Raw genomic sequence first — 26,163 nt, forward strand, 5'->3', positions numbered from 1 at the left:
TAAATGTATATTAATACAAAAATTTTTAATGATGTAAGAAGTAAGATTGTAAAAAGTATAAATAAGTTTTAGTATATTCATATATATCATTGTGCTTTTTATAGTGAAAATTCTAATTTCATAATTTATAAATACGGTAATTACTAGTAACCTGTCTTTTGTTGTTGTTACTGTAAACAAAATTTATCTGAATGAATTGAAATTATTAGACATTTTCTGTAGTGATAGTCAATAAATTTTTATTATAAGTTTTTTGTATTAATGTAACATAAAAAATTTTTTTAAATTAAATGTTTTGTGTATTTATCTTTTATTAAATCAATTATTACTGGATTTTTTGTACTACAAACTTGCTTTATTTTAAATTAATTATTAAGACAGTTTGGCCTAACAATATACAAACGTAATAATAAACTCATCTGTTTCATAGGCTTTAATAATAAATTTAAAATATAGAAGATTTATATTCCAAAACATTCAATGATATTTGTTTATATTTAATGTTTTCAGGATTAGTGAATTCTTAATATGTTTATCTTTTATTTATTTAGAAATTTTTACAAATACCAGAAGTAAACAAATGGACCACTCAATTTCAAGATGATACTAACACTGTTATTAAATTTAAAGATGTTTCATGTACTTGGGATATTCCTGGAATGGAAAATGAAACAGAAACTAACAATAAAATTGTTAAAATTAAATTAGAAACAAAAAATGAAGAGTGCAATCCTTTAACAAAAGATTTAGATTCAATTGGAGAAGCTGTTCTGAAAGGAGTAGAATTAATTGTGAAAAAGGTAATTGATATTCTTTTTGTTTCATACAAAATTAGAGTAGTTTTTCATTTTATACATTTATGCAGTTTTCAATTTCAATAGAAAAGTTGAATGTCTGAAAGTTGAACAATGAAGTTGTATGCAAAAAAGAAACAGTTAACAGAGTTTTGCAACAATACAGCACAGTAATAACTTTGCAATTATTAATGCTGCTTCGTTACTTTAATGTAATTTGAGCAAATAATGGAAATGATGACTTAGATCGAAAAAACAGAATAAAAATAAATATATTGTGATTGTTTAGAAAGTTCCATTCTCAAAGAGCTAAAAAAGAAAATTAGAAAATCTCTGATTAAAAAGAGAAAAGTTTAGAATATACAGAGAATATTCTACAAAGCCTAAAACATTATTTAAAACATTAAACCCATGGATTAAGTAGAAGACAGAGAATAAAAATTAATTTTCATAAATATTTTTGATTCTCAAGGTTGATAAACTGCCTTATTAGAGCATATTTTTGGCAGCATGTTGTGCAAATTGTTTTTCTTAGACACAGAACAAGTAATTTCAAGAGCAGCGAATTGCATCCACATGGAATGTGAATCTTCCATATCTGCATGGGAAAAATACCTTTGTTCTGACACTTGATCAGGAAATTAAGTTTAGCTTCATTCTTACCAATTTTAAGCGCTAATTTACAATATGTTTTTAAAAATTACATAGGCTGTTTTTTTTTTCAACCTCTGATGGTCCATAAAACAAAGAAAAGTGTAAATAACAAAATGAATTTATTACCAAAAATTAGGTACAAACATGATTACTTTTTGACATAATCACTGTGAAGATTGAGGCATTTTACATATCTGTGGACGAGCTTTGCAATCCCCTCTTCATAGAACTGCCAGTGACTTGAGATGGGCCTTAACTTGATGGGCTTGAGTTGTTTTGAAGATTGTCATTAGTCTCGAATCTCTGCCCTCCTAGCCACATTTTCAGTTCAGGAAAGAGGAGGATGTTCATCTCATCTAGTTTGTTATTGTGTTCGTTTGCTTTTCACACTGTCTGTCTAGCTGTTAAGTAAGTATTAAGATTCATGATTGCATTCAGTTTTATTAGTGTTAAGTAGATATAAGTCTTTCTACTAATAGCCACTTGGCACTAACTTCTACACTTAGCTATTTGTGTCGGCACTCAATTATTGGTGTTCGCTACACTCAGGTTTTCTTTTAGATCCTTCAGGGGACTACGGCCTTGCAGCCTAAAAGTTGCATGCCAACATCAAATATAGAGGGTACTGTAGCCTTATGTACACCGTTCAGAGGAATCCTACCTTTCTCTACTGTCTATCTCCTCTCCCTCCTTCTTCCCTTACCTTCTTTTCTGCTGGCTAAACACTTCGTGTACGGCCGATGTCTTTCTTGTATGTATGTATGTCCTTGAGTGGTATTTCATGCCATTCAAGGACAGTAGGATTAAATGATACCTGTACTACATAGGCACTACTAGTCAGTCATTAACATCAAGGATCAAAGAACACAAGGACAGCATCCAGAAGGCTACCCCTTCCACTACATTAGCAGCTTACTTGATGTCGGAGTCCATTTTAGTAGACTGAGATCAGACTAAAATAATCCAAAAAGTGCAAAATAAAAACATAATAAAAGCAAGGCAAATATATAAAACATCTTTGAGAGGGCAAGCAATCAATTACAAAGATAGCAATGCAATATCCAGTGCATGAAAGGCACTAGTGATGTAAATTAATAATAATTATGTATTTCTAATTCCAATTCAAAATTTATCAAAAAATAAATAAATAAATAAAACAAGACAAGCAAATATCATATTTAAAATATGCAGAATACAAATTATATTTAGCTGAAAATAAAAAACAAATTTGAATTTGGCGTATGAAAACTAATCTAGAAATTGTAGAATATTGCCAGATTGCATTCAAACTCAAGTGGAAACTGGCATTTGAACTAGTGGAAAGCTTAAATATGACTTGGCAATAGTGCTGGCAATACTTGGCAAAGTCAACTAATGTCAAATTAATGGATGTTTCAAATTAGGAAATGGCTGGATTATTGAGACTGTATTGTAATTGATAATGATAAAAATTTATTTTTTAGACGTTTTTATTTTACAAATAAATGAAATTCTTGGAAAATTACTGTTTTATTATAATTAATGATAATATAGAAAATTCTAAAGATACTACAGATTAATAAAATTTCCTAAACAAAAATTGCAAATTTTAAAACGTACATGAACATTTAAGTAACTTTTATATTGAATCTGAGTAAAAGTTTAAAAAAATCTAAACTTTTTAATGATATATTTTTAACCATTTAATGAAAGCTAAGGAAAAGAATTTGCCATATCTTTTCTAATTAATTTACAGATTAAAGAAAACAATAAAATGACGCATAATTAACTTATTTTTGTATTAATTTATTAAACTAAAATATATTTTAAAAAACTGTAATGTTAATTTTAAAAAAAATGTAACAATTTTAATTTTTAATCAAAATTTTAAAATTTTGTTTTTAATTGGATATTTTTTCATTACTTTTAAAGGAATTTTTTAAATTTTGATGCCGTGTAGCCTACAAAGAAAGGTCAGTCTTCACAAATTGTATTCAGAAACAATTAAAATGAATAAATGGTAACACCTCTTTCACAGACTGTGAAGTGATATCAAGTCAAACATGAAAGGAACATGATATTAAAGATTGTTAAACATGGCATCTTAGGCTTTCCATAAAAACAGTACAGTATGTTTTAACACAAAATTGTATAAATATAAAAATCAGTCTCTCAAAATTTTTCACTAAATTACCGGGAATCCACCAAATTGGCAGCATGATTACTGATGACAGCAATGTACTTGATGACAAAAAAGCAAAAGATAATTGAAAAATATTTTAAAAGGATTGAGAATTAATTTGAGGACTCTAAAATACTGACAAATGATAACTCTTTTCATATTTTCTTGCTATTCTATTGATATACAATGAGTGATTGGTTAACAAACATAATCCCTATCCGAATTGTTCATTAACCGATTATCAATTTACCACAGATTTTTATGGGAATTTGATTAATCCATTCTGGAGATCCCCAAAAATAAAAAATTATATACTTTCTTACTATGTTTATTTGTATGTAATAATAAAAATACATATATACGCAGTCTTGCATTTTTATCAGTCATGTTTTTTCTGTTTGTGGGCATTAAAGAATCTGTCCAATGTTGATTGCTTTTCTCTTTTCTTCAGGATTTTTCAGAAGTAATTAATAGCATTGCAATTGTAGAAATCCCCAAGCCTCAACCTGGTTTGGATGCCATTCTAAGACTGTTGTTCTGACATTCTCCCACTTCTTCAAAAGATCTTTAATAGCAGATGTCTGCATTAATCCTCTTTTTCAGAAGAAAACATATCTCGCTGAGTTTCTTGGCATTCTTCTGTCATCGGATCAGTTTCAAGTTCTATTATAAGCTCTTCAATGTTCTTTATTTCTCAGATGTGATTTTTGTTACTTCTTTAGCTGCTTGAGTCTTCTTGATTATACTGTATCTTTCTTAGATAAGTTTGAACTGTGGGCTACTGTAGACCTGTTCAAGCCATACTGCCCAGCAACATTAGGCATCTTCTGCCTACTTTCTACCTTTGCTATTATACTCTCACCTTTCGAAAAGAAAAATAGACGCAAAACTTAATGAGTGCCTACCCGACAGTCTCACGAATACATAAAATAATTGTTTTGTCAGAAAAATAAAAGGCTGAAATTACAAGGAGGAGTTTCAATGTTTGGAGGAATACTGTCTGATCAGTATATACCGGGTTGAGTGTCAATATCAATGTCTTCCTGCGCTCTGAAAAGTTTCAAATTGTTGCCTGAAGACAAGGGAAGACCAATCAGTATTCATTATTTTATGTTGCTTCTTCTTGTGTTTGTTCTATGAGGTGTTCATTATCCGAACATGTGTTTGTTGTCCAAACACAAAAATCTTTTGCGAAAGTGTTTGTTATCTGATTTGTTCATAGTCTGAACTGTTTGTTAACTTATTAACCACAGTATGCGTTTTTAATTAATACATTGTATGATATTTGTATTAACTTCTGTGGAAATCTAACAATGTAACTTGCTATTAAAATTTTATTATATTTTTCAATTTAGTAAAATGTTCTGAATTTTCAAAAGTTCTCAGTATCATAAATTGAGACGATATTCATGGAAATTGACTTTTAATTATATGGTATACACTGAGATAGCCAACAGTATTTTATTTAGTCATAACAAGAAATTTATCTGTTTTTAAAAATTCTGTATTACTGTAAATAATCTTGAGGGAAAGAGGAGAGTTGATGTTTTGTAAAAGAAATTTTGAGTTTTATTCAAAGTAGTGATGATATATTCTGTAAAAAGTTTTTTGTCTTTTTAGATAAGATGTTTTAGATTTATCAGACAAAAAAACTAACACAAGTAAACTGGAACTATATAATACTACACACAACAATTAACATCTCAATACTAATTCCAGCACTCAAAAAATTTTAATGATCTAACATTTTGTTGTGTTTCATCCTGAGGAGGGCCTCTGACGTAACGGTTGAAAACGTTAGATCATTAAAATTTTTTGAGTGCTGGAATTAGTATTGAGGTGTTAATTGTTGTGTGTAGTTTTAGATTTATTATATTAGAAAAATTATATATCTAAATGAAAAGAAAGAAAAGAAATTTTAGAATTATTTATAAATGGTATTAATCATTAAATATTAAATAAAAAATAAGTAATTGAAACTAGAAAAACTGAAGTAATTTGTCATTAGCATATTAGATATTCATATGATTATTGATCTGAAGAAATTAGACAATTATTTCCATTATAACATTGTAGATTTTTTATTTATACATATCTCAGAAATGAATGAATTGTATAGATATTTTTATAGTATTTATTGAGTTAACAAAAATGAGAATGGAATCAAAAATATATTATAAATTTTCTATATTAATAGTTTTTTGTATTTGACAAGGGTGCACTCATTGGAATATGTGGTAGTGTTGGAAGTGGAAAATCATCATTGCTTTCAGCTATATGTGGAGATGTAAGTACTGTTAAAAACTATTCTCCATTTTGCATTTCAGATATTAACAAATTGTTAATCAAAAGTTCATAAGGTCAGTCAAAATGGCTTACCATTGTAATGTGAATATTGTTTATATTATTTAGAAGTTGCATTCTGTGTAGATAAATGATTTTTATAAGTTTTACACATTTATCTATTGAACTAGATATAGTAATAGAAATACTTCTTATTACTAATAACAATTTCATAATTATTTTTAGATATATCATTATTCTTTGTAGCTTTTATATGAGCAATAATTATCAAATTTAATTTATAATATTTCCATTTAAAATATAACTTTTTCAGATTATAATTTTATAATTAACTTTAAATTATGTCATCATATTTTACTAGTGTATGAATTTTTTAATATTAGATTGTATTCATGACTATCAGAATTTATCATGTAATATGTATATAAGCTCGTTTATTCTATCTTTAAATAGCAATTTTATCATATAATTAAAAAAATATCATAGGAACATGCAATTCCTTTTTTTCTTCAGAGAAAACATTTGAAATAATTTTATAATATTAGCTGAAATAATGGGTAAATTTATATTGTAAATGACAATTGATCTAGATTTTGGAGGCAGAATAATTTTTTAATGCTTGAATTTGCTATAAGAAAAATCAGCTTTAAAAATCTAAAATTGAAATATGTTCATACAATTATTAAAGCTTAATTCAAAAACTAGTGAAACATGGTTGCTAATAAATTTTTAAAATTATTTTTAAGAAATATATAATGAATGCTAAAATTATGTACTTTATTTTCATGTTTTGAAATTGCAAAGATACAAAATATATAGTTTAAATTATTTATTGTTTCATTTTAATTATTTATCTAGTTTTTGCATGAATGATCAAATTCTCCACAATGAGAATTAACAGAGAACATGTTATAAATGTTAATGTAATAACATAATTATCAATTTAATATTATTTTTATATTATTGTATTTATTTTATATATATATACTTTTTTTTTTCTTAGTTGACTCTTTTGNAGTTCGGACAAGGAGATGGTAGCTGCCCCTGTGGTAGTCCTCGCGGCAACGCGAGGCATTACGTACTTGACTGTCCCTTAACAAGGGACTTCCGCCTAGGGGCAAACCAAGTTGACTGGTCTAAGCCCCCTGAACAAGTACTTCGAACGCTAGCAGCTAGTAAAGAGAACCTAAAGAAACTAAAGGAATTGATGGGAAAAATCATAGATCTTTTTGATCTATAGATTCAGTAGGAGTTGGTTTGGGTCCCCTCTCGTAGGGACGGGGGCCCCGCTGTCCGTATACCTATTATAAGGGTATAAGTCCGTGACATTAGTACAAGTATGAGCTGGATAAGGTTTAGTATTGTGGACCACATGTGCAGTACAGGCTGCACAATCAAAAGTTATGCCAAGTTAGTGAGCTGGGCCGGGGTGCGGACGGGAGTCCGGATGATGCATCATAGGGCCCAGCTATGACGTCCCTGTCTACCGCGTCAGGTACCGACCAGTCGATGAACAAAACATAGTCTCTTTAAACCCTGTAGTGCCAATAGGCGGGGCAGGGCAAAGAGTTCCTTATGAGACTTAATACATGGAAGAACATTCATTGTCTTATTTAATGTTTTGACATTATAGGATAATTCATGGAATTGAATAGTGCTCTTTTCTAAGGCAAATAATTGATAAGTACTTTGTTTAATGCAGAACACGTAAAAATCTCAAACTCTGACATCGTGGACTTTATTCCAATGCATTCCTACTTTTCATTTGAAGGATCACTTTAAGCATTCAATTCTTTTCTATAGAGAAATATTTTTTTATGTAAAAATATTACTTTTAAACATATTTGCTTTGTTGTTTTATCTACAGCAACTAACTTTGAAACTGAATAAAAGACAGAACACTTCTATTTATTCTATTTTGCTTTATTTCTGTCTGTCACTCTGCTTCATTGACAAGATCTTAATTTTGAAATATAACTTAAATTTTAAAAATAAACAAATTATATTTTGGTTGGGTGGCTATTTTTAGAAAAATTTTACATTTTTTTTTAATAAACTATGTGATATTCAAATAATTTTTGATTTCTTATAGATATGATGAAGTAATTATGGCTTGCTGTTTGTCACAAGATTTAGATTTATTACCAAATGGTGATCTTACAGAGGTTAGTATGATTTGCACTTATAATAAAACTATTTTGAATATTCTAAGCAAAATTTTACTACATACTATACATGTCAAATTGATATTTGACATGTATAGTATGTAAACCTCTTCAGCTTCTAGCAAAACATGAGAAATGTAGCAATTCACAAACCTTTTCAAAATTTACCCAATTCCAGCTTTAGGTTTATAGAATTCAAATTTGAACAAGCCGGTATAAGACATGCACTGAGCCATACTACGTCACCCTAGCTATAACGATATTTCATTGACAGAAGAATTGAGGAAGTCAAAACTAATATCAGTCTCTTGTTTAATGCTACTAACCTCAGTTATGGATTAAGAAATACCATGCCCACTATGTTTTGGATAGCTATAGAGTTGATAAAATTGGAATTATGGCTGCCTTTAAATATTTCACTGGACTATAAGAGTGTGATGTGGTCCTAATTTCTATCATGAGCTGAGCCTGATTTAATTTAGCCTCTGTATGTCCTTTTGAGGCACACCTTGACAGGGCAGTAATTTTTGAGTGCTTTGTCGTAATTGTGCTCACTATATCACTATAATTTTTAGGACTGAGTATATTCCAATATACCTAGTCCTAAAAATAGGCATAACTATTAATTTGGCTTATATTTCAAGAACTACTGATCAGAACAGTGAAACTTAATAGACAAGCAGAACATTGTATTCTTTATGCAACAAAATAATTGAAAAGAAAAAATTTATTATAAATTACTTCAAACCAAAACAACAAGAAAAATTACTAAGCATTGTCATAAAATTTTCTGCACAGTAAATGATTAACCCTTTCACTATGATTTGACATAGTTAAACATTTAATCATTTACTGTGCAGAAAGTCAGTTCTGCTTCAGCTGAACAATTGACTTGATGAAATTTTGCCATTTTAAAATTGTTTAATTTTAATCAAAAATTCTATTTTTTAGCTTGCACTTCTTTTTAATATATGTAAGTTATATAACTTACATACATATATATGTATCTACTCAATTAATTAATTTATTATTATTTTAATTTTCTGTATTAATTTTATTTATTTTTTACTTTTTTCAATCTAGGGAAACACCTGCACCAGTTGATTTTCTTTCTGGCTTGGTGTCATAAATTTTGTTTTACAATTTTGTTATTTACCATTATATATAGATGTATTTTATTAATTAATTTATTATTATTCTTATTTTTTGTCTTAATTAAATTTTATTTTTTTTCAAACAAAAGAAACACATTCACTAATCAATTTTTTTTTTTCTGTATGGTGTGTTTATTGTTCTGTATTTCAGCAGAATAATAATAATAATTTTTTGAACATTTTTTCTGAAACACATTAATCTTTTAAAAATTTATATTATTAGCAATTACAAAGTACATTAGTTGAAAATATTAATAAATAAAGTTAAATTAATATAAATTTAATATTAATAAAATTTAATGTGACTATTTTCTATTATTACTCGCATATAAGACGAGGTTTTTATTCATTTTTCACTGCTTCAAAAACATAGGTTGTTCTATATGTGCATGTGAAGGATTCTGTGATTTCTTTGATTTTTGCAATAATTTGCAAAAAAACAAAAGTATTTTATCTGGGTCGTTTGAATAGTTCTTGTGTATTGTCAAGACTGAAGCTGAAGATGATTAGCATTAGGAAAAGCAATGCTTTTGAATTGAATTCCAAAATCACACAGGAGCCCGATATAAGTTTAAATTTATTTCCAGATGAAAAAAGATGTTTATTCGGAATTCAGAAAACTCATAAGCGTAATTGACAGAGAGTGGATTCAACTGTTAAGAATTGGCAAAAAAAGGTTCCGAACTGTCCAGCTTTACATGAACAAATTATGTTGTCGATTTTACAAGATTTTTCCTTAAAGTTTAAAATGTCAGTAATTTTTGTGGGACAATGTGTGCATTTACATGTATTTGATATAAAATTGGAATTGTATTAATAAATCTAATTTTCTTTATTTTGATCTTTAAAGTCACACTTCGTTCTATATGCGCTATATGCAAGATCGTCTTATATGCAAGTAAATACTGTATATGGTTTCATGTAAAGTGATATTATTCATGAAAAAAATAAATCAATATGCATAAATCTTATCTCATCATGTAGTAAACAATATTTATTTGTGTGCTAGCTTGGTAGCAAGAATAAATAATGAAATTGAATGATTTTATTTTTTGTCAAAGTAATGTAGTTTATATAACATTGAAAATTTTCATCATAATTTAACATATTTTGTAAGTAATTTTTACTCTGAACAATAATACACTATTGTGCCAAAAACTACATACAAAAAATTTCACATATACTTATTATTTTATCTCTATGATAAAAATTTGATTTCTGGTAAATTTTCAAAATAAAATACCTAGCGTGACCTTGAGTGATTGTAGTTTGGATCATTGTTTTGAAGGGTAAAGTACAATCAACCAAACCATAACAAAAGGTGAGGTTGCCCTTTGTGTGCACATGTTATACAGCAAATGGTTACGCTAATTATAATGTTTAAGAGCTCAGCCAGGAACAAAGTTTATTCTTGAAGAACATCATCATGAACACCTAGTGTATTCTTAGTGACATGAAACAACTAATCTTTCTAGATTATCCCACATGTTTTATAAGATTTAGGTCAAAAGATTTTGCTAACTGTTCCATGCAATGAATATCTGTACTATCAAGAAAATCATTGATGAATGCATACCTACTTGTGCAGGCAGTATTATCCTTGAAAATGAAATCTATACTATTAGCATCTTAACAAAGTCACATGTGGAATCCCAAAACTTTGTGTCTTCATCTTCTTGCAATAATGGCACCACTTGCAAGGACATGGAACTCAGTGTTGTGATTAAGCATAATGCCACTTCAGTACATGATAATTAGGAACCAGATTTTTAGGTTTTCACATATTTTTTTACACAATGGCCTTGCATTGAAAGTTCCAAATCTGCATATATTTCATTGATATGGATATCTGGGGCTGAGTTATAAAAACCTAAAAATGCATATTTTGGTAATACAGTAGAGCCTCGAAAAATCGGCCTAATGTGGACCGAAGGGTGGCCGAGTTTGTGAAAATACTGGGTTATATGGAATGGGGTTAAAAAAAGAATAAGTATGAGTGTTTCCTCAGAAAATACTGTACTGTACTTGTATGTATTGTTTACTTGAGAATACAACAGAGAATAAACTGCCCAAATACCCTTAAACAAAGGAAAAGTACGTCTTTTATGAAGGCATAGAGCCTTTACTACATGAAAATGAAAATTAATGAATACACTGTACAGTAATTTACCTGATAAGACAGATCTCAGAAAAATACTTTGAGGCATAAAGCTGTCTTTATCATGAAAATTAATTAACTAAGAATTTTTTTGCCCTGCCAGGGTGTGGCCGAGTTATCCGGAGTGCTGGGTTATCGAGTGCCGAGTTTTCGAGGCTCTACTGTAAAGCCTAAAATGCATATTTGAGAATATTTTGGTATAAAAAAACCTAAATTTGGCATATTTTGCCAATTTCCTAAAAATTTCTTTAGCCAATCTCCTCTCTTCAATCTCCAGGGATTGTGTCCCCTTTTTCAAACTGGTTCTCATCGGTTTGTTTCATGATTGAATGATTAACATCCTGTTGCTACCCATTGGACACTTTGACAGGAAAATACCAGAAGGTATTTAACCTTAGACTTTGTTATTTAGGTCATACCTCTCCTTCTTCCTAAAAACTATTTATACAGTGGGGTCACTTTCATTTTGTTAGTTTGCGACAAGCAGCTATAGACTCGAGTCAAGTATACATTATTGGATACAGATTGAAAATGCTGAAAGAATTGTCATCGAAATTGTCTCTTTTGTGGTCCTACATTGCTGAATTTGGAGGGCCTGAAATATTTAGCACTGATGGGAAGGTTCTGCATTGTGATGCCTGCAATGCACATATTGTTTGCAACAGGAAATCTCAAATTCAACAGCACATGCAAACAGCTAAACACAAGAACGACATGATCTATATGACATGTTTAGCCCATGGATTAAGCAGAGTAGCTGAAAAAATTTGAGATACCTATTCAAGGGTGTACCCAGGGAGAAGCAGCCCCTCCCTAGAAGAAAAATTAAAATGTAATAATTGACACATAGACACACAGCACAGACATATCAATTCAGTATCAGTTTGAACAATGAATATTGTGATTACACTAACCCTCCCCACTTCCTCAAAACTAATATGAGTTTCCCCCTCTAGTTCAGATCCTGTGTACACCACTGTACTTATCCTAAAGTTGACAAGTTAGTGGCATGTGTTAAGAAACTGTTCATAAAGACACTTCACAGTTATGGAAAGGCTCAACTGGACTCCCTGTTTCCTCTGAGCCAGTTTTCACACACTGGGGAACCTGGTTGGATTCCATGTTTTACATTTGAGAATACATGGACTAGCTGAAGAACCTTTTTATCGTATACTTGCAAAGATAAGACCTTGGCTATGGAGAGTGCTGCATATCTTTTGCAAGATGCATCAGTTTGCTGAGAAGTAATGATCCTTATAGATCTGTTATTTCTAAGGACTAGCATTAAGCAACTGGAGAAGCAAGGACTTCAACTGCATGAGTGTATTTCTATCATTGAAAAATGTTGGAGCATCCTGCAATCTAATCCAATGCAAAAAATATGAGATACTGTGGAAAAATTGAATATTATTTTAGAAAAAAAATCCTTCATACAAGGAAATATACATAATTAATGAAATATTGCAAGGATCTGAACTAACAATGGATGATGCAGAAAAACTGACTGTTTTCTCCATTGGATTATTCTATGATGCGATTTGCTCCTGTGACATCGGTTGAGGTAGAGAGACTTTTTTTAATTATGAGAAGCTTCTCAGAATAAGCCAAATATAGCAACTGTACCAACCTGTGTTTTGCAATTACAATAAATCCGAGCACTAATCCTCTTAATGCCCATTTAATTTTTGAAAATGCACTCAAAAAACCCATTTTTCAAAATTATTATTTATATTCAAGTCCCAGTGAATGCATATCCCAAGGAGAAAAAGTCAGAATGCAATAATAGCTGAGATAAATTCCACACCCAATGCAATTTTATAGTAATAAAATTAAAACTATATGAAATATTTTAAAATAGATGTTTTTATTTAATAAATATAGCATTAGAGATGATTTATTTGTCATTTTATTGCTTTAAAAACAAGTTGTAGTGGGACACCTTTTGTCTTCAGTGTTTACAAATATTTGACCTTGAGCTCAGATGTTTGATTGACTTTCACGGGATGTCTTCATGTAAACTTTGAGGGGAATTGAGGGTTCTAACAGGGTGTGTGGTAGTTCCAAGAATAGACCAATTAGAACACGTGCTATTTGGTTATTATTACTATGTCTCCAGGGGAGAGACCAACTTTTTTGTTTGATAGAAAACTTTCTAATTGGTTTACAACTATGAAAGTTACATGAGGAGATAGACAACGGTTTACAGAAGTTGAGTAAACTTTATTCATAAAAGTTATAAGCATAGGAAGCAAAATAATTGCATTTTAATTGAAATATACCATGCTTGCCCAAGTTAACTTGGGTACAGTCATTGCATCCATTTCGCTCAATCCAAGTTAAGTTTGTTAATAGATTTCAAATTGTTACTTAGTTTTCATATACATGTAACTGAATATATATGAAATATTCATGAATCATGATGAATTGATGATGTGATGAAGAATATGTGGTAGAAAAGGAAATGCATATTTAGAGGTTTTTAGAGCATATAATATGCATCTAAAATGCACTTTTTAGCACCTAAAAATCTGGTTCTGAATGATAACACCATCTGCAAACTGATATGTTTTAATTTTTAAGGAGCTATATTGGATTTTCTCCAGATTCTAGTCCAATGAGAATCATTTTGTAGACTGTACAAGAACATATCAATGAATAGAAAATTGTCCATTCATTCATATTCCAATGTTGATATTTTTAACACTATCTCAAACATGCTTTTCTTGTGCATGAAGTCAATGGAACACTGTTCCATTGACTTCATACCATATATTTAGTACATTGTACTAAATATATTGTAAAAAAGCCATTCACCTGAAGCTTCCTGTAGATAGTTTATCATGAAACTCTTAACATCAGATGAAATAGACAGCTTTACAAAGAACTGCTTACTAGACATTCTTTTGTTAAAATGTACTGTTAATATTAAATAGCAGTCCTGTTTTGAAGTGGTAACTCTTGGGCACCAGCAGCTTTTGTCGAAATCTGGCCCAAAGCCTACATATGACACTCTACAGCATATTCAGAGTCCTGGACAAATCTATCTGTGACTGGTCTGCTTTTAGCCTTCCAATAATTTTTCCATTTATATAATTGTGATAATGTCTGTATAGTGTTATCACAGTTAGCATTGTACAGTAAAACATCAAAAATCTGTCTTGATAGTTAAACTGCAAAAGAAACAATTTCTTATTACTATTGTGCATATGGACCCTACATATTTTGCATAAATTTGTCTTTTTTAATGCAACATTCAAGTACATTCTGAGTATTTTTATTGACTGGAAATGTTCACATAAATTGTAAATTAATTGTAAAAGCCTTACAATTAAAACTAATATTGTTCACATAAATGTTTACTGTTTATTTATTTTTTGCTCTATCTCTCTATCTAAGGTTTCAATGATTATGCTTATTCTTGGATTTGTTTGTTTGTTTGTTTGCTTGTTTGTGTGTGTGTATAAACTTTTGCTAGTTTTAGAAGATTTTATAGGATACATTGTAAACTAATACCTAATATATTGTATTTATTTTTATCAGAAAATTGAACATTAGTTTCTTTTCTAGATTAAAAATATGTTTTCATAAAAATGAACAAATGTCTGTAAATATATTTTTATAAAGTGTTTTTGATAAATTTCAGATTGGAGAAAGAGGAGCAACTTTAAGTGGTGGACAAAGACAGCGCATTAATCTTGCTCGAGCACTGTACAGCAATCGTGATGTATATTTATTGGATGATCCACTTTCTGCAGTTGATACAAAAGTAGCTAGTCATATATTTGAACATTGCATTCAAAATTCAATGGCAAATAAAACTGTTCTTCTGGTTACTCATTCTATGCAAGTAAGTAAATTGCTAATATGAAGTTGTTTTTAGATAATAGTTATATATTAATTAATAAATTACAGTAAAACTTCTCTAACTCAAATATTTTTAACTCAAAGAAAATGAAGCACTTGGTAGGTCCAAATGGAATAGCATAGAGATTTAATTAATTAATTAATTAATGTCTCCAACTTGAATTTTCTTAATTCAAACTTTCTCCAATTCGAAGGTTTTCATGATCCCCTGACACTGATTAATGTTACTTTCAACTTCCCTGACTCAAATTTCAATATTTATTCTATCCAAAGTGATCCTAATTATTGGATTTCCATGAAATTTTCAGGTAGTTAGTTGTATCTACAATCCAACACCCATTTGCAACAACGTTCCAGTCCAAAGCAAGAAGACCTCTCGCTTTATCTCAACAAGATGTACAGTATCTGTAAAACTGTTTGATTCCATTATCTACATTAAATGTTTTGCTGAAAGGCATTACATGGGCTGTTTAAAACAAAAAACTGTCAAATATTCTTTATATAATGCAAGAGAGGTAAAAGTATAAATCTACTCAGAATTGTCATTTTTCACTCTATTGCTCTCTAACTGGAATCTTCTGTAACTCAGAAGTTTTCTCCTGCCTTAGCATTAGAGAAGTTTTACTGTATATATCTTCTAATATTTGAAATTACTTTGTTTATATAATGAAAACATTGTATACTAAACTAAATTTTCAGTTTCTTAACAAATATGATTTTTTTAAGGAAGAGATTTTGTCAAGAAATGAGCTTTTTAGAAGATGACATTTTGTTAAAAGCTCAAATGAATTAGCAAAAAGTTTCAGTAAAACTAATTTATTTTATTTTTGTGATTGTTAATCATTAAAACATAAATATATTGAAAGAAAGAAAAATATATATATATATATATGTATGTATGAGGTGGGAGTTCCTGTTGCCAAGTAGTTCCAATAGTTGTATGTGTCCTTCCATAATTAGTAACTAAACACACTCAAGAAAACCTTTAAATATGCAGCCGTATTTATTAAATTCTAACGTTTTCGGTCATATTCAATGACCTTTCTCAAGAAAAAACCGAAAATTTAATAAATACGGCTGCATATTTAAAGGTTTTCTTGAGTGTGTTTAGTTAGTAAGAAATTGAGTTCCATAATTAGTCCATCAGAGTAGGTTTAGGAGAGTACATCTTCACAGGAAACATCATAAGATATTCTCAATGACATATAAGAATAACACGTTACCTCATTCACGATGAGGGAAAAAATTATTGCAAAAATTATTATACAGAATAACAAGATAAAAATTTATATACATGGGAAAGGGGGGAAAAACAGTATATTACACATAAATATTTACATATGCACAAAATATTGCAAAAGAAAAATACATATTTACAGTGGGAGTGATGCAAATAAAATATATACAGAAAATATTGCAATATATACATGAGCCATTGATTTTGAAAGTGGGGCAGTCCATTTTGTGAAAAAATAGTTAAAGCTAATTCTTTTTAGAAATTAACATAAAATTTATGTTTTTAATCAATTCACAATAAATATCTTTTAATATCAGTATAAATTTGTTACTAGTAATTTATATCATCAACGATATTTATTGTGAGTTGATTTTGAAAGTGAGGCAAGTCCACTCTAAATAATGACAGCACAAGAGTATGGTTCTATGTCGCCCAGGATTATTACAAATTAAGACAAAAATGTCGCAAAATTAATGCGTTTTCAGTACTTGAAATGAAAAGTGAAGACTTCTATTCAACTATACCACTGGAGGAGGCAATTTTGAAAAGAACAAAAAATACAGTAATACCCCGAACTTACGCAATAGGTGGGACCGAGCGGTAACCGCGTAAGTTGAATTCGCGTAAGTCGGGGTATAATTTCGCATATAAATACATACAAATAATTTTTAACTGGGCCGGAGACTAAAGAAAACAATAATTTAGAAAAAATGTTTAATAAAATCTTAGATAATACATATGTATAACAAATTAGGCCTATATTATTTTACAATTTTTCACATTTACTTGATTATTACGCCATAATTTTAACATTGTTTCCATCTCAGCGATAATACTGTGACGTTTACGAATGATGCTTGAATTTAAAGATTGAGCATTTTTCACAGCTTCGAGAATTTTTTCTTTGCCTTTTATAATTGTTCTGACCGACAATTCCGGTAGATCAAACTTCTTTGCCAATTCACAAATTTTCATTTTTGTATCGAAGTCTTTAATAATGGGTACGTTCGTAAAGTCAAACGAGTTAAACGCGTTAGTAACGAATCGTTCGAAAAGTCTAACGAAATAGGAATAACGATGACGTCATTCTCGCTTAACTCGTTCGACTTTACGAACATACCCAATGTTAACTTTACATTCCAAAGATAAAGTTTTTCTTTTCTTGTTTGATGCAGAAGAATTAGTTCTACTTTGTTTGGATGACCTAGTAGAGTCTCTCTCGAGTCTCCATAGATATAACAAACACAGAAATAAATAGCACAAAATAAATTGTAGCTATGTGTGGATTCTGCGTGACACATCCAAACATGTAAGCTGAACAATAGTGTGGGGGGAGTGAATAATCAAGGGTTGCATGGCACTCAAACAAAAGACAAATCGACGAGATTTGAAAATTGCGTAACTCCGGGTATGCGTAAGTCGGGGTAGCGTAAGTCAAGGTAGCGTAAGTCAAGGTATTACTGTACTAAATGGAGAAACTATCAATTGTTGAATATTTTCTGGATAAGATTTTCAAAAAATGTACAGTATAAATTTTTTTATAAAACATCAATGGAAAAAGATTCGCAATTTAAAACTCTTGATTTATCACCAAAATGGGGTAGGCCAATTTTATAATATTAAGACAAACTTCTTGGTATAGAGAGTGACAGCTGTTCAGAGGTTATACTGTATATTCAGGAAGTCTTTATTAAAATATTTGAAAAGTTTTTCCTTGTATATTATGTTTTGTTCAAATTATACTCAGCTGACTATAAGTAGAAACTGATTTCTTTACTTCAGCCTGTAATAATAAAGTATGTGATGATGTTCCAATGTCGATATTAATGTGTGTTATTTTATTCCTAAAATGCAACATTTTAAATTCACTTTTAAAAAAAATTTTTACTGAAATTATTCACTTCATCTTGTTTGTTGTTGAAATTGTAAGACTATCAACTAGAACAGAAGATTCTAATGCTTTTAATACTTGTGATTTGATTATTTTTTGAAGTTGTTCTTTAATCCTGTTGCTTTTCTTTTCTTTCTGTTTTTGAAGACTGCTTGGTCTTTTCAAAGAAAGAGAATTAAATAATCATATTATTTACACTGTGTGAGGTTCCAGACCAAGTTCAAACCTGTCATTAATCACGCTAGAAAATATATTTTAAAACAGAAAAAAAAAATTGTATTAAATGAACACAGCATAAAGCGATGTGAATGTAAATAATGTGAGTCCTGAGTGTGACTCAGACACATGTTAAGTAATAAATCAGTATCAGGCTGGGAGTTCAAACTTTGACTGACACTTGTGTACCAATGATCGATGATTGAAGTTAAACTGAGTCGTGAAATGGGGAAGTTTAATGAAAGGAAAACATCATATTCAATAGTTGACATTCCAAAATGTCGGAACAGAGAACATAATGATCAAAAATATGAGTGCAGAAACATCCATTCAAGGCACTCAGTCAGCCATTGCATACCCGGCAAGGCATAAATATACAAATATAAACACCATCTGAAACCCAATACAAGCACAGGTTTTGAAGTTCCATCAAACATCTCCGAGTCACAGTTGAAGGATGGTGTTGAGTTGAATACCAAAGATCGACCTTTCTTGTGACCTGATCCAATCTTATTTCCACCTGGAAACAAGGGAGGAGACCAATCAAGAAACAATGAGAGGGAATCAGAACCAATCAGGAAATTCTGGGATGAAATCCTTTAAATACCCTGGATTTCAAGGACAAAGTGCAGATTTGTTTCATTTTCACTGTCAAAAGTGACCTGTGCACTCCTCTCTCCTTGTTTCATGTACCATCATCCTTGCTGAAGTTCCTGATTTTGTCCTGTGTTTGCTTTGTCATCATCCTCCATCTGCCAAACTTACTCAAGACACAGCCCCAGGACCATTGTCACCTATGAACCACCTCCAAGACCAGCAGGATTCACCACAAACTCTGATAAAGTGATACCCAAACTAAGAAATTGTAAGTCCATCTTATATAAAATAAATTGGTTTAATTTGTAAAGGTGCTTCTGTCAGTATGTCCAATGCTACTACCCTCAAACAGTCCTAAACCCCCTCATACATCCTGATGTGAATTTAACTCCCCTTTTCTTGGTCAGCAAATCTCACACACTGTTTCAAATTTTTATGGACTATAGTCTTGAATGTAAGATTATTCTATTTTCCACTGGCTTATAATTAACATTTTATTATCTAAATATGGTAATAGCTGTCTTTTTAATATTTTCTTGAAATGCAATTATAATAATTATAACCAAAACATTTTTACAAGGTTTTAGAAAAATGTCAAGAAGTTATTTTTATGAAAAGGGGTCACATTGCAGAAAGAGGAACTCATTTAGAGTTAATGAACAAGAATGGAGAATATGCTCGTATGTTTAATCTCGATAAAGCTAAATATCAAAATACTGCTGGAACAGAAGGTATTTTTTTTTTAAGTTATTGTCATAAGGAAATATTTTAAAGTTAAATAATTATATAGTTTGTATTATGAATATAATTACTTGTTTTCTTTAAAGTTCTTTAATTCATGATTTAAAAAAAGTTGACAACATATTGAAATTTTTATGGATTTAAATACTCTTGAACTATAAAATTAATTAATATAAATTATTTATTAATATCAACAGAAACCCCCATTGGTTTCTATTCTATGGAACAATGTTAAAATAATACAAAAAGTGCAGAAAAAACAACAAATAAAATATGCAAAAGCCTGGCACATCTGCAAGGCTATGTTTAAGGAGCAGGCAATTAATTTTAACAATGTTAACATAATTCTGAGAGCATGGAAAGCTTTGCTGCATAGCACTAATGATTGGCATTTAAATATTATCATACTGTATTCGTTTTATTTATTTACCAATGTATTTTGGTTTATGTTAGTGTAGTTTTATTTTATTTTGTTTTATTTTATGTAGTTATTTGATTATTTATTTATTTATGGAATTATTTTTGTTAATAACAATGTGAGCTTTAAAAAAGTTCTAAAAAACAGTTAGGCACTTGTTTTTATTAGAATGTTTTTCCTGAAGAAGATTGTTTAAAACTATCAAAACCATTAGAATAAAGTTATATGTACTGCATTAAAAGGTTTTTGAGTGAGTGTTTTATAAAAGTGCAGTTTAGGAAGGAGTAAATAATAATTGAAAAGGGCCATTTTATCTAAGTGAAGTATCATAAAACAAGATATATCTGTAATTTAAATAAATAATTATCATCTTCTATAATCCTAATTTTATTTTTTTAATTATCATCAACAATAAGACATGATGTTATTGGGAAATTTCATTTTTTAACTGTTTAGAAAAATTAAGTCCTGCCAGTTAGTAACAAATTTTCATCATTTATTTAAATATAAATGACTTTTTATATGAAAATATGATCATAATAAAATTATTACATATAACCAAATTTATTTATATAAAAAAATTTTAATATTTATATTCAATTGTATTTGAATATATGAAACATTTAGCAAGTCATAAGTCCAAGTGTGTTTGAATAAATTCTCCAGCAAAATGTACAAAAGCTTTGCACAAAATGGTTAATATAAGATTTTAACATGGAAACATATATTTAAAAGTTTTTTTAGAAATTTGTATTATTTATTTAATTTTGAACTTATATATTTTATTAATTTATGTTTTAATCTATAACTTAGTGATTTACTTCTAACAAATTATATCTATTAATATTTATTTAATATCAAAATTTCATAATTAAAATGTAAGTTAATAATACATTCTATCCCATTATATTTCATTTAAAAAGAAGCAATAAAAATAAAAGTTTGTATAATTATTTTATAAATTAAAATTGATCAATACTATTTGTTAGATTAATATTTTGATTTTAATTGCAAAGCATTATTTCTAAGGATTCTTTTAGGTAGGTAATCATTATATAAATTTATAATAAATAGTTTATTTGATATAATTACCTCATAGAATATAAGTACAAATTAATTTTGTCTTATCACATTGTAAACTTACTTTTATTACTTTATATGATAAATTATTTAAACTGAAATAAAGAACTGATCAATAATAATAATATTTTATAGTACAAGTAAGCTGACCATAACATTTACAAATTACAATCCAACTGGAAACACATTTCAGAATCATTGGCAATGGGGTCAAAAACTGATTGAACTTTGGTTATTTTTTTAAAATTTATTTATTTATTGATCTATAAATTGATGATGATATATTAGCATGTTAATAAAATTGTTCTATTCAAAGATTGATTCTACAATCTCTTGTTAAAAACAGGCAAAACCAGGGACAGTCCCAGAAATTGGGGATGTCTGGTCACCCTAGTAATAAGCATACTGTAGTACTGAGTTTACATAATTTAAAGGAATACTATAAAGTTTAATTAAAATTGAAAATTTTCTTTTGCGCATTGATGTGCAAAAAATTTATTTCAGTAAAATAGAGTTTTAGAAATATAAAATGTTGCATTAGTTGAATACAGTTTTTATAAAAATGGCTGAACTTTTGTTCATTTTTGAAAGATTTCATTGTATTATTAAAGGCCAAGAATTTTTATTAAAATTGATTGAATTTCAATTTTCTAATGATAAAATTTTAAATGAATTTATTTTGAAATTTTATTAATATATTGTAATTTTTAAATATTTTCAATATAAATTCTGAATATTTTTTTAAAGTTTTGAAGTTTAATCCATTTAAGATTATCATTCTCTTCATTTTTTTTGTAGTAACTATTAGTAAGCTTTGGCAAACACATTAACTGTATTAATTCATATGCCTTTTCTCCTTATTATACAATTTATTATATAAATGTCTACTGGGACATATTGTATTAGTAGGACTTATTGTACTGGAGTCTGGGTTCTGCTAATTGAGGAAACTTATTCAGAAAAAACAATCTTTATTGTTCACCTGTACACACTGTTTTTGTGTTTCAGACTTCTTGGTCGCTCATCAGCAGGTTTACAGCCTCTAGATGCTAAATGAAGATTTTATAAAATTACAAACATGCTATAATATTTTCCCGACAATAATATGATTTTTGCCCAGTATGCTACTGAACCAGGGGTTTCCCAATGTTGGGATGAGGCTACTCTTTTGCATAGGGCCTTCGACCGACACAACTTAATAATATGATTAAAATAACTTACAGTTTTTTGGTGGATAATTACATTGAAATTTAAAAAGAACAATATAAAAATTTGTATCATTTTCAAATGATATACCTGTATACAATAAACACAAATTTTAAATATTTGGAAAAAGTGATTAAAACTTTTTCTCTAACTTACTTATCCTTCTCTTTCAATTGTAGTAACTTATAGCTTACAGACAACATAACATAAATTCAAGGTGGGCAAGTCCACAAAAACTTTAAGCATTAATAAAAATTGGAAGAATTACTAAAATGAAATGTGGTTTATGTGGAAGCATAGGAGGGTTGTTTGCAATAAAAAATAGTTCTAAAAATCACTGATAGGTAGCATTGACATACAAATGACAACAAGTAGATAAGCAGATGTCAATGAAAATGACTTTCAATGTAGTTTCTGATTATGAGGGTATTTAAATTCTCAAGTGTTTTGATTAGGTCCTTCCACATTGTTGGAATTAAAAAATGCTATTTGTCATGAGACAGCATCCATCTGGAAATGCTGCACTCTACAGGTTTGGGCATTGTTACTTGGCTAAATTGTGTTATATCTTCTGGTGGAGTTGAACACTTGTCTAATAAACACATTGAAAGTCATATCTATTCTCATTGTCATTTGCATTTCTTTTGTGTGTCAATGCCACCTATTGATAATTTTGAAACTAATTTTTTCCATTGACAAAAATCCCCATTCTGACAATACATACCACACAACTACATTTCATTCTGATAATTCTTCCATTTTTTTGAATGTTTAAGGTTTTTATGACTTTTTTAACCACTCCGTATACATTTGTGGTATCAAAAATTTCATTCATTTTGATGGAAAAATTTCTTTTCTTTTTGATTTAATAAAATTCTTCATTTTAAAATGATTTTATTTTATAATTAACCTTAACCTTAGTTTTGTAACATGATTGGCATTTAAANATTACCTCATAGAATATAAGTACAAATTAATTTTGTCTTATCACATTGTAAACTTACTTTTATTACTTTATATGATAAATTATTTAAACTGAAATAAAGAACTGATCAATAATAATAATATTTTATAGTACAAGTAAGCTGACCATAACATTTACAAATTACAATCCAACTGGAAACACATTTCAGAATCATTGGCAATGGGGTCAAAAACTGATTGAACTTTGGTTATTTTTTTAAAATTTATTTATTTATTGATCTATAAATTGATGATGATATATTAGCATGTTAATAAAATTGTTCTATTCAAAGATTGATTCTACAATCTCTTGTTAAAAACAGGCAAAACCAGGGACAGTCCCAGAAATTGGGGATGTCTGGTCACCCTAGTAATAAGCATACTGTAGTACTGAGTTTACATAATTTAAAGGAATACTATAAAGTTTAATTAAAATTGAAAATTTTCTTTTGCGCATTGATGTGCAAAAAATTTATTTCAGTAAAATAGAGTTTTAGAAATATAAAATGTTGCATTAGTTGAATACAGTTTTTATAAAAATGGCTGAACTTTTGTTCATTTTTGAAAGATTTCATTGTATTATTAAAGGCCAAGAATTTTTATTAAAATTGATTGAATTTCAATTTTCTAATGATAAAATTTTAAATGAATTTATTTTGAAATTTTATTAATATATTGTAATTTTTAAATATTTTCAATATAAATTCTGAATATTTTTTTAAAGTTTTGAAGTTTAATCCATTTAAGATTATCATTTTCTCTTCATTTTTTTTGTAGTAACTATTAGTAAGCTTTGGCAAACACATTAACTGTATTAATTCATATGCCTTTTCTCCTTATTATACAATTTATTATATAAATGTCTACTGGGACATATTGTATTAGTAGGACTTATTGTACTGGAGTCTGGGTTCTGCTAATTGAGGAAACTTATTCAGAAAAAACAATCTTTATTGTTCACCTGTACACACTGTTTTTGTGTTTCAGACTTCTTGGTCGCTCATCAGCAGGTTTACAGCCTCTAGATGCTAAATGAAGATTTTATAAAATTACAAACATGCTATAATATTTTCCCGACAATAATATGATTTTTGCCCAGTATGCTACTGAACCAGGGGTTTCCCAATGTTGGGATGAGGCTACTCTTTTGCATAGGGCCTTCGACCGACACAACTTAATAATATGATTAAAATAACTTACAGTTTTTTGGTGGATAATTACATTGAAATTTAAAAAGAACAATATAAAAATTTGTATCATTTTCAAATGATATACCTGTATACAATAAACACAAATTTTAAATATTTGGAAAAAGTGATTAAAACTTTTTCTCTAACTTACTTATCCTTCTCTTTCAATTGTAGTAACTTATAGCTTACAGACAACATAACATAAATTCAAGGTGGGCAAGTCCACAAAAACTTTAAGCATTAATAAAAATTGGAAGAATTACTAAAATGAAATGTGGTTTATGTGGAAGCATAGGAGGGTTGTTTGCAATAAAAAATAGTTCTAAAAATCACTGATAGGTAGCATTGACATACAAATGACAACAAGTAGATAAGCAGATGTCAATGAAAATGACTTTCAATGTAGTTTCTGATTATGAGGGTATTTAAATTCTCAAGTGTTTTGATTAGGTCCTTCCACATTGTTGGAATTAAAAAATGCTATTTGTCATGAGACAGCATCCATCTGGAAATGCTGCACTCTACAGGTTTGGGCATTGTTACTTGGCTAAATTGTGTTATATCTTCTGGTGGAGTTGAACACTTGTCTAATAAACACATTGAAAGTCATATCTATTCTCATTGTCATTTGCATTTCTTTTGTGTGTCAATGCCACCTATTGATAATTTTGAAACTAATTTTTTCCATTGACAAAAATCCCCATTCTGACAATACATACCACACAACTACATTTCATTCTGATAATTCTTCCATTTTTTTGAATGTTTAAGGTTTTTATGACTTTTTTAACCACTCCGTATACATTTGTGGTATCAAAAATTTCATTCATTTTGATGGAAAAATTTCTTTTCTTTTTGATTTAATAAAATTCTTCATTTTAAAATGATTTTATTTTATAATTAACCTTAACCTTAGTTTTGTAACAGCAAGAATTACTTTACAATGTTAAATTTAATATTTTGTATTCAGAAACATAATTTCTTATTTTTAATTTAAATAATTAATATAATAATTAACATAAATATGTTACATTAGTAATTAATATATAAATATTATGTTATGTAATAATTTAAAAAATTATATTAAATATTTTAAAATTTAACATTGATTACATTTTATAATTTTGACAATCATTAAACAGCCAAAGAATCAGATCAGAATGATAATGTTGCAAACAAAGATAAAACAGGTTAGTAAAAATAGAATACATTTTTTCTTATTAATATAATGAACATAATTAGCATTCATAGCAAATTTTTAATAAGTTAATTTATTAAATATTTAGTAATTATTTTAAAAATTAAGTTATCAAACTACTACTGTTTAATTAATATTAGAATTAACTAGAAATTTAAAAATGATAATTAAA

General features: G+C 28.7%; 1 protein-coding gene across 1 annotated transcript in view; it reads left to right on the forward strand.

Annotated features, from left to right (window-relative positions):
- The first annotated feature begins 524 nt into the window (after window positions 1-524).
- The window catches only part of LOC111637165 (multidrug resistance-associated protein 5-like), a 48,358-nt gene continuing 22,719 nt past the window's right edge, over window positions 525-26,163 (forward strand). Inside the window, exons 1-8 of the mRNA XM_023382589.1 lie at window positions 525-800; window positions 5,825-5,896; window positions 6,917-6,984; window positions 8,006-8,078; window positions 15,034-15,237; window positions 19,776-19,926; window positions 21,371-21,394; window positions 25,936-25,983. Of these exons, the coding sequence (XP_023238357.1) occupies window positions 660-800; window positions 5,825-5,896; window positions 6,917-6,984; window positions 8,006-8,078; window positions 15,034-15,237; window positions 19,776-19,926; window positions 21,371-21,394; window positions 25,936-25,983 (781 nt within the window). The 5' untranslated portion in view covers window positions 525-659. The remainder of the gene's footprint in view (window positions 801-5,824; window positions 5,897-6,916; window positions 6,985-8,005; window positions 8,079-15,033; window positions 15,238-19,775; window positions 19,927-21,370; window positions 21,395-25,935; window positions 25,984-26,163) is intronic.

This window comes from Centruroides sculpturatus, unplaced genomic scaffold (genome assembly GCF_000671375.1).
Source record: "Centruroides sculpturatus isolate CEXI.00-Female unplaced genomic scaffold, Cexi_2.0 scaffold1080, whole genome shotgun sequence".
Classification (NCBI taxonomy): domain Eukaryota; kingdom Metazoa; phylum Arthropoda; class Arachnida; order Scorpiones; family Buthidae; genus Centruroides; species Centruroides sculpturatus.